General features: G+C 38.0%; 1 protein-coding gene across 1 annotated transcript in view; it reads left to right on the top strand.

Annotated features, from left to right (window-relative positions):
* LOC106871040 (60S ribosomal protein L28) overlaps positions 1-7,413 on the top strand; it is a 9,614-nt gene extending 2,201 nt beyond the window's left edge. Inside the window, exons 3-6 of the mRNA XM_014917305.1 lie at positions 3,338-3,426; positions 4,022-4,145; positions 6,380-6,498; positions 7,288-7,413. Coding sequence (XP_014772791.1) covers positions 3,338-3,426; positions 4,022-4,145; positions 6,380-6,498; positions 7,288-7,368 — 413 coding nt within the window. The 3' untranslated portion in view covers positions 7,369-7,413. The remainder of the gene's footprint in view (positions 1-3,337; positions 3,427-4,021; positions 4,146-6,379; positions 6,499-7,287) is intronic.
* The last annotated feature ends 3,429 nt before the right edge of the window (positions 7,414-10,842 follow it).

Below are 10,842 nucleotides of genomic sequence, written 5' to 3' on the forward strand. Positions count from 1 at the left end.
ATTTTCTGTTGTAGCGGTGGCGATGGCAATATCGCGGTGATTAATTCCAACTTTGGATTACGCGTGGTGGTGGTGCTGATTGGTGTATGTGATTTGTTTTTAAAAACAATAATGAATAATGCAAAAATATATTTATTTATAAAGTTTAAACTGAACATGAAATGAAATATATTTATTTATAAAGTTTAAACTGAATTTCATTTGTTTAAATTCTACGGAAACGCATTTTCTAATTTGATAAATTCTACGGAAACAAACGAAGGTGGACGAGTGATAGATAGATAGAGAGAACAGATAGCTCCGGCCAGTCAGTAGCCAAAGAAACATATTCTGGACCCTAGAACCGTCGCAAAATAGAGATAAATGTTTTAAATCTGCAACACCGTTCAACTTGCATGCCTCATACCCTGATGTCTTCAATTTGATTGACTATTAATGCAAATTTGGAACTCTTTCTGCATCATTAAATTTTGGATTAAAGTCTAATTTATTCTTTAATTGAATGAATTCTGGTCTATTATGTAGTACCACCGTTATTGGAATTCCTAATGCTTTAGTTCTTCTGAGTTCCTAGTTCAAGTAACTAAGTCAGTTCTACTGACATATTCCTAACATTTAGTATCCCCAGTCCATATTTATTCCCTAGGGTTGTGATATGGATCGTAAAAGGGAAGTGGGGCTTTTACATTTGATTTTAACACCTGTTGAGGATCTGGTAAATTCTATATTAGGCCAAAATCTGAAGAGGTTTTTCTCATTTTCATTGTTTGGTAGTACTCTTAAGCATGTCAATAAATAGCCTGGTTTTATTAAAAAAATGTTATCTACAATCAGTTTGCAGTAATATGTTGCAAAGTTTGATGTATAAACCAGTGATGTTTTTCAGTTTAGGGACACTAACATGTTAGATATTATCTATTAGATTTATATAATGGCTTGAGCCCATCTTAAAAATACCTGCAGAAACCTAAGAAAGATACAAGATTAAAGCATATGTTTGGATTAATTGATACATTGGTTCCTTTCAGAGTAGCAGTAACAGTTTTCTCTTTATTCTTAGTAGATACTAAGGTGTAATATCAAATTTCTTCCATTGTTTGAGACCTATTTGAAGATCTAAATTAACCCTTGAAAGTTTGTGTTGTTTAAAACACCATAATAATGAGTTATTTTCCAAAATCTTACAAAACTAATTGAAGCACAGGTAGCATATTTTCAACAAAAATATAAAAAGGATGATTACTGTAAGAAATCAGGTAATTTGTGATAGAAAAGCAAATTTCTATTATTCCAGTCTTAGTTCTGTAACGGTCTTTATTCAGTTTATTACTATATTTCTGTGAAAATGCATTTCAGTTTGTGGGGGGCTTAAAATGTTGGGCGATGTGGGTTATGGTCTTGTCAGTCACATTGTAAATCAGGTAATTCATGGAGTCGTCATACCCAATGACTGGTATAGCAGCACCGTAGTCAACTGCTACTAAGGGAAAGGTTATACTTTAGCTAGAAATAACTACAGCAGCATCAAATTATTGGATCAGGCGATGAAAGTTACAGAGAGGGTCATAGCCCAACTAATTAGGGAGAAAGTTAACCTAGATGCATGCAGTTTGGTTTTGTGCCAGGCAGAAGCACCACTGATGCTATATTTCTGGTAAGGCAACTGCAGGAGAAATGGTTAAACCTTTGTACTTGGCTTTTGTTGACCTGGAGAAAGCCTTTGATAGGGTCCCCGGTCCCTTATCTGGTGGTCAGTGTGGAAACTGGGGATAGATGAGTGACTGGTAAGAGCTGTACAGGGATGCTATCAGTAAAGTGAGGGTTGGCAACGAGTATAGAGAAGAATTCCAAGTAGAAGTAGGGGTTCACCAAGGATCAGTCCTCCAGGCAATAACAGGAATTCAAAACAGGCTGCCCCTGGGAGCTCCTCTATGCTGATGACCTTCCTCTGATAGACGAGTCACTGCCAGAACTGGAGACGAAGTTTAGGGTGTGGAAGCAGGGTCTAAAATCGAAGGGCCTTAGGGTTAACCTAGCCAAAACCAAAGCCTTACTAAGTAGGAAGGCTGTCAAATCACTATCCCCTTAAGGTAGATGGCCCTGCTCGATCTGTAGAAAAGGCGTGGGGATACGATGTATCCAGTGTAAGCTATGGATACATAGAAGGTGCCGCAATATCAAAGGAAGGTTAACCGAGAAAATAGTTTTTGTGTGTGGCAGATGCACAGAGGCAATAAACACTGAAGATGTAGCAACTAGAGTAAGAATAGCCTGGGCAAAGTTCAGGGAGCTCCTACCCCTGCTGGCAACTAAGAGCCTCTCACTCAGGATAAAAGGTAGACAGTATGATGCATGTGCGCGGACTGCCATGCTGTATGGCAGTAAAACATAGGCCATGAATGCTGAGGACCTGCGTAGGCTTGCAAAAAATGAAGCTAGCTTGATCTGCTGGATGTGTAATGTCAGTGTGCATACATGATAGTGTAAACTCCCTGAGAGAAAAGTTGGGCATAAGAAGCATCAAATGTTGTGTGCAAGAGAGACGACTGCGCTGCTATGATCATGTGTTACGTATAAGGACAGGTGTGTGAGGAAGTGCCACTCCCTAACCGTGGAAGAGGTAGACTCAGGAAGACATGGAATGAGGTAGTGGAGCATGACCTTCGAACATTGAGCCTCACAGAAGCAATGACAGGAGACCAAGACCTTTGGAGACAGGCTGTGTTTGAGAGGACTTGGCAACTAAAGTGAGATCGCATGCCCAGCCCTGTTAAGAATACCCCTGATGCGTTGGGTGATATAACATGCTTGAGAAGGCCTGCTGAGTCAACTAAATCCAACATCGTAGCTGTGGCCAGGCTGGCTTCCGTGCCGGTGGCACGTAAAAAGCACCATTTGAACGTGGTCAATATCCCCTGACTGGTCCCCACGCCAGTGGCATGTAAAAAGCACCATTTGAACGTGGTCAATATCCCTTGATTGGCTCCTGTACCAGTGGCACGTAAAAAGCACCCACTACACTCTTGGAGTGGTTGGCGTTAGGAAGGGCATTCAGCTGTTGAAACATCGACAGATCAGATTGGAGCCTGGTGCAGCTGCTGGCTCTCCAGACCTCAGTTGAATCATCCAACCCATACCAGCATGGAAAACAGACGTTAAACGATGATGATGAAATGAAGATTTTTTAATAAACTTGTGTTGTGTTTTTTGTTAGTATTATGATTTCCAATCTTAAGCCACTTTAAGATTACTTTCAGTATTGTGTTTTACTTGGTTTATGTAAATGTTCATTAATATACTATTTAACAGCAAATCTCAATTTTCATCTTTTGTTCAGAATCCAATATGTCGGCTGACTTACTATGGATGATTGTCAGGAATAATAATTCTTTCCTTGTCAAACGAAATGGTCTCTGGCTTAGCAAAGTAAGTAACAACATATATAAATCCTGGACTCTTTGTCTTGACTGATACAGCAGAATTTTTGTTTTTTTACCTTAAAGGAAGGAATGCAACAATTTAAAACTTCCATCATAAATAAACTCCAGGAAGGTGAAAAGTATTAATAGCAACCCTAAGCTTATATGCATTGAGACAGTATTGATATCATCTTAGACAACTGTCAGTTTCCATTTAGAGCAGACAACTTCTTGTGTTGTGAGCATGATAGAATGCATTCTGTCCATACTGTAAACTGGTTAACAATATGTAGAGTATTTGGTGTTAAAGAAAAATCCCACATCATACACAATAATTAGGAGTTTCTCTGTTAGGTCCGGTGATAAAATATCAGCATATGATGTTTTGCAATTGTTGTGTGAGTTGCCCCAAATCCTAGTTATTTAGTAAATGGCACTATTCACTATTATGGTAATCTGAATTCTACATTCTGGTTTGAAATTACATAATGAAGAACATTTTCCAATGACTAGTTGTTCATATCGGCTATTAATTGAGAATAAGATATAACAATTAATTACATTTTGTACACCATTAATTTTCAACTAATTTTTCTTAACAGGAGCCAAACAACTTGAAAGGACGTCATTGTTTCCGTTACAGTGGCCTTGTCCACAAAAAAGCTATTGGTGTCGAACCATGCAAGGATGGCAAAGGAGTTGTATACGTTACACGACGGGCTAGAAGTAAGTGTTGTTTTTGTTTTCTGCATTGTATGCTTCAGGGAATAATTTTCCCTGTCAATGATTTCAACTTTATTACTTGTAATAGACACTCTTGCAAACAGGATTCTTTTAGTTTTCATCTACTGTATCCACTCGTTGCCAGTACCTCCTGACTGGCTTTTGTTCCGGTGGCACGTAAAAGCACCCACTACACTCTCGGAGTGGTTGGCGTTAGGAAGGGCATCCAGCTGTAGAAACTATGCCAAATCAGATTGGAGCCTGGTGTAGCCATCTGGTTCACCAGTCCTCAGTCAAATCAACCAACCCATGCTAGCATGGAAAGCGGACGTTAAACGATGATGATGATGTACACATGTGGAATTTCTTGTCTTGGTCAACAAGTTTCATTTTAACTTTTTTTCTGAGTTGCATCATTATCAGCTTGCAAAAGTGGTTTTAGTCTCTTCCACACTGGTTTTGAACTAATATTACCTTGCTCAAACAGATAAAGAGGAACAGCTGCTTTATAGTTTGCTCTGCAACATATCATTTGACACTGGTAGTGTATTTATTTTTTAAATTACAACAAAATGTCTTCAAAATTATTTACATATAGTTAGAATGAAGTTGAATGTTTTGTAAACAATGCAAAATTTGTTAGTTTAGAATAGTAGTAAAAAAGGATTTTTCTGTTTCGCTTTCCCTTTTCAGTTCCTTCAATTTTGTTCCATTTGATTTCAAATTTGAGGTAATTTTAACCAGTCAAAAGCCACAAGCATATTGGTGTCTGTTTCCATAGTAACAAGCCAAGCTGTTGTGTAGTTTTCAAGATGGAGATATAGAAAACCAAGAAGGGTGGTGTTGATCAGGCAGACCTATGATCAAAAGAACCATTCTAATGCTGTACACCCCACAGTTTTAGAGTTATCTAGTGTCTTTCCTCATTTTATTGACATTTGGGTGTTCTCAAAGAGGAGATTTGGCTACTTTTTCCAGCAGTTTGAAGAACTAAATAACAGTTTGTTTTTTTGTAATGTAACATTCTGGTATTTTTCACATTACATGCTTGTTCCAACATTTCATGACTTTTATTCATTAAAACTTAAAACTTCCATCATTGACGCTTTTGTTGTCAGCATGCACAAATGCGTTTCCAAATCTTGTTTTCTGGTTTGGTAAAAATTATCAAACTTAAAATCTCTAACATTTTTCTAAAAAAAATTCTGGAACAAGTGAATAAATACCAGATTCAGTGTAGCGTGAAAAATATCAATATACCAAATTTGAAAATTTTCACAGAATAGGTTGAAATGTATATTCTTAAAAGCCTTAACTTTTAATAGCAATCTGCCTAAGACCACCCATATTAACGTGTTCATCGTTGCTTTAACATCCTGCCTTTCCATATTTGCATGGATTGGACAGAGTTTATTGAGGCAGAACTTTTTCTATGGCCAGATGCTCCTATTGTTTCTAAGCAAGTTAATATTGCCATATGACTGGGCATGTTTTTACAGAATATTGGAAATCAATTGCATTTACTCTGTCAGGACAAGGAAACACAAACAGTTGTCCAGTCTATTTTCATCGGAGGGTGTCATATTCTTGCCACATCTCCCCTTTTGAGATTTCGGGTTCTGAAGGAATAAAGAAATTTCATTTATTATTATTTTTTAGTATCTTTTTTGCTTGGGCTTTATCTCAAGGTGTTCAGTCTGGAATTTGGAATTGAGAATTTGAATTTTTACACAATAGTTCTTTCTAAAGTACGCAGGAAACGTAATACCCTCCTCCAGATTATAAGTGAATTCAGAAATTAAGTTTGACTGTAACTCAATTAACTGTTGTTGTAACCTACATGAGCTTCAAAAAATCCTCATCACCTGATGTTATATCCTTACATCTCCAAAATCATAGTATGGTTGATATTGTCAACAATAGATAAAGAATACACTGTAACAGTGTTATAACAAGACAGAATAGAAACAGCGGCAGTAACAAACCCGCAACAAACCAACAATCAATATTTCCAACACACTAACTCATACTGTAAATTGTACCTGGACTTTGAAGACTGAACTGTGAACTACATCAGACTATTTATATATAGTGATCCAGTCTGTTCTCATCAGAGGGTGTCATATTCTCACCGCAACAGGTATTAAAATAACAATGTTGGGTTATACTTTTTTTTTCTTTCTGTCTCGTTCTCAAAACCCTAGCTCTTTTTAACTAATGCTTTTATTTTATTTCAGAGAGGAATCGTCCTTCAAAAGCTTATACTAAGATAGAGTTGAAAAAAGATCCCAGAAGAACATTGACATCTATCAGGAAAATGGTCAAAAGGAACAAATACCGAGTAGACCTAAAAATGGTAGGTTTTAACTTAGTTAAAACGAGTGTCTAATCCATGCTATCATGGGTAAGAGAATGCTAAACTGAAGAATTGGTGTCAGTTGTAAAATGTGGCTCTTTTTGTTGGGATTACTGGTTCTATTTCTGCTTGTGATAGGGTATTCTCTCTCTCCTCCAGCAGTATATATATATATATATATATATATATACACACACATATATATACTCTGACTTCTATTAATGCAAGTATTGCACTAATTTGTGATATTTGTATAAAGGACTTAATGACATTTGAATGACCCTGTTCAAGGCCATATAATTCATTTGTAAGGATCCCCTTATTCTGAATCTTACCCATAGACATGGCAACTTCTCCACTCCATCCAAGTACACTCATTCTGTGTTTCACCTCTAAATAATTTTCTCCCAATGTTAACTTGCATGTATTCATTCGCCAATAAGTACAGGGCCAAATAAGAGAAAGTAGTAAGCAAAGGTTGGGTGTTTTTGTATATTTGCCTCTAGTTAGCTAAGATTTGTTAGTTGTTTGTTCTCAGGGTTTAATTTCTAAGGATAGAGGGAATTGTTTTCCTGTCTTAATAAACTAATTTAATCACTTAATAAGTGTCATATTGTAACCTACTACAGTTCTGAGAGATTATTTTGGATGCATGCATTCCAGCTAAGTTCTTTCTTACATTGGTAGTTATAGCATTTCTATCAATGAACAGCTTTGATGAAATAATTACATGTCTTTCTTGCTGCTCTAAATGTAATGGAAGTAACATTTTTTTTTTTTTCTTTTAAGGCTGCAATGAGAAAAGCCAGTGCCATTATTCGCAGTCAACGTCCTGTTGTGAAAAAGGCTGGGCGCAAGAAGAAGGAATAGTTATGTACCAAGTGGACATTTAAATAAATTTTGATTCAATGAAAATTGTGTGCAGTATTTTTTATTGATAAATGGGCTTTCAGCCTCAAAAAAATGGGTATTTACAGGTTGTGGGATAATTTGAAATGAAATATTTGCTTATTTTACCATCAGATTAATCATTTCTAAGGTGCATAAAAAAGATTTGCAATGACTTGTGTCTATGTTAGCAATTTTTAATCATTTAAAATTTGTCCTTTATATATGCATTGTTATTGTGTAAACAGTCAACTCCACTGCCATCTATTGCTGCAACCTATATACTTATGTGACCTTATATAATAGTTTGATGGGTCTGTTCTCATTCACCATCATTCCACTTGACATGGTTCTTTGTGACGTCCAGAATGCTGAGATTAGCATATCAGGACAATTCCCCCACCAATGACAACTCTTTCTAATATATTAAGAAGTTTTAAATCATCATCAGTTATCCTTGGTGGGTAAATATCCTAGACACGAGATTGGACGTCACCGTGTTTTTGTGTTCTGCAGACTCCTTCCACTTGCATCAGTTAGCCCTTTGATACATACCCATCTATCCAGTCATTTATGTATATTGAAGTGCGCATATTTCACCACAATGTTTTTTCATATCAGCAACTTGTCTTGCTATCTGTTACATATAAATCATATCTGAGATCCCATTGTTTGCATTGGTACACTCAAAAGAATCTGTCTACTCCCTTTAATATTCAGTATAGCCATTTTCTAATTGGTTGCAGTGTTTTTGGCATTTTTAGCATAGACAGTCAGGAATTCTTGGGCACTGTTGTGTGACAGTGACCGGGACAACTTTAAATAGCCCAGTCTACCTAAACTAAATTGTGGCAGAGTTGGAGCAGATCACTGCCCATTTGACAAATAATTCATGAGTTTGTATTGTAAAGTTCAATTCCTTCTGTTGTAATTTCATATTGAAAACTTGATGCTTCTCTACTGTCATATATATATACTTAAACCTGGATAGCTATGTAAATAAAGTATAATTTAGCATTAGGAAAGGCGTCCAGCCATAGAAACCATGCCAAAGTAGAGCTTGGCACAGTCCTGGCTTGCCAGCTCCTGTCAAACTCCAGCCCGTACCAACATGGATGTCATACAATGATGAATTGGTAGTATACAATCACATGAAGTGGCTCTTGACTGAAACATTAGGCAAATATTGCTTGGTCAGTGGAGCAGACTTTAAAAAACTGGTCTGGTGATTTTTTTTTCAAAAAAAAAAAAAAAAAGGACTATCACAAAGTTACTGCCTCGAAGAATTTTAGTTGAATGAATCAACCTCTATTTAGTTATTTTTAAGCCTGGTACTTACTCTATTGGTCTCTTTTTTTCCACACTGCTATGGGTTGTAAACACACTAACACTGGTTGTCTGCTGGTGGGGACAAAAACGTGACCAGTTTCCTTTAGTGTCCGTCTACCAAATCCACTCGCAATTCTTTAATTAGCCCAAGGCTATAGAAGGCCCTTGCTCAAGGTGCCATGCCTATAAGCTAAGATTTCAGTTTTCATAAATGGTTGCAGAAAAATTGTATGAATTTATATATATATACAGGGTGGCCCAAAAGTAGGTTTACAGGAGGCATTGGCAACCTAAACCTGGTTGCAGACCACTAGGCCACCTCCCGGGCAGCACCCCACTCCCAACCTGAAAAAATAACAAACAAAATCAATGATAAGAAATGTAAATTGAACCTTCATTAAAACCTGCAGCCGTCATAATGTGAAGACTGCCGATTCTTTGAAACAGATAGAGAGTCAATGTCTGGTTTGATGGACGAGGGGGCCAAGGAGGAGAATGTCTTGAAGATGAGCTTCTGTAAGCTGTACTCTCGTCTTGTTCGTCAGCTTCATGTGGCTGGACAGCTGCTCGCAAGAGTATGTGGACCCAAACGATGAACCTAAGTGCAGAGCCTCCTGAACAAGAGCCAGGAAAGCACGGGAGGCTGAGAGTGAGCACCAGAACTTCAAGGGCACAAGCGCAAACTTTGTGCGGTGACACTGAGCACTGGAGCTCCAGCTGAAGGTCGTCGGCCACTTCAGCAGAATCCACATCAAAGGGAGTGGAAAATAGCTTGAGCTCCTCACAGGTTTGCACATCTTTGAAGTGCCTCTCGAAGTCGGCTGCAGCTCAGCCAAGCGGGCGAAGTGAGTAAATTTCCTCTGGTTGAACTGATGCTCCCACAGGTGAAGTTTGTATCCGAATGCTTTCACATGGGCAAAGAGGTCAGGTACCAAGACGTCTTTACCCTGCAGCTGGATGTTCAGCTCATTTAGATGTCCACCAGGAACCCGAGGTCACACACCCATGCAGGATCCTCAAACTGAGTTAACTTCTTTAGAGAATTTCTTGCACTCTGATCTTTATTTGCAGTCCAGTGCAGACTCCTTGTCTAGAGCTGTGACAAATTGTTTCATGAGGCCTAATTTTGTATGCAGTGGATAAAAAAAACACTTTTTGTGGGTCCAACAGTAGCTCCCATTAAGACCTTGTTTCTCCCCATACTAAACTGGGTCTATTGTGGCTAGTCCTTCCTATGGTAGTATGCCACAATGTTCCTGCTGTCCCAGAGGCAAAGATAACATGGAAACTTGACAAAACCACCTTGGAGACCCATCGAGAAGGCCACCATTTTGAAGGCTCTGATAACCCCACAACCATTCTATTCATATTTCAAGGCATCTAGCAAGATCTTGATGCTGCTGTATTCCTCTTTGAGCTGCACTGAGTGAGCCAGGAAAGAGATGGATACATGTTCCTATTATGAAGCGCCTGGGTTCTGAAACTCCTGGATGAGCTGTCAATGAAGTGGCATCACGCATTGGGATTACAGGCAATTCCAGTTGAACTGACTGGACACATTGTTGCAGAAACAAAGCCCATCTTGACAGGTGAGAAAGCTTGAAATATAGGGGATTCCTATAAGGTTGTTATCTACCCCTGATTGGAACTCTCCCGTATGACATGTACGCATGCTCAGTGACTTGCTTTAACTACCGCAGACGCAAATACTGCTGTATATGCAGCCACTATAGGAGGGAAGAATGTTGATGGCAAAGTTATTTCACTATATAAATATCCTGCAAACGTAGCTATTTGTCGTATTTGGCTTCAGAGATCGAGACTTGTAAGGAAAGACTTTGTTTACACTGCAAATAGCCAAATCTGTTCCCAGCATTCAGTCAATTTTAATGGACCATCTAAAGATCACCCCTTGCCATCCGTTTTTCCAAACAAAGTATTTAAAATATCAGTAAGTGCATGATCATATACGCAGTTAGTAGATGAGTGAAATGTCTCTTTGATATATCTCCTCATTAACAGATTAGAACATGTTAAAATTCAAGAGAGAAACAAATTCGGGTGGTGTACGTCGGGCTAAACACGAATGTTTAATCTAATAATTGTTGTGTTGATGTACAGGTGTTT

Source organism: Octopus bimaculoides, chromosome 2 (genome assembly GCF_001194135.2).
Source record: "Octopus bimaculoides isolate UCB-OBI-ISO-001 chromosome 2, ASM119413v2, whole genome shotgun sequence".
NCBI lineage: Eukaryota > Metazoa > Mollusca > Cephalopoda > Octopoda > Octopodidae > Octopus > Octopus bimaculoides.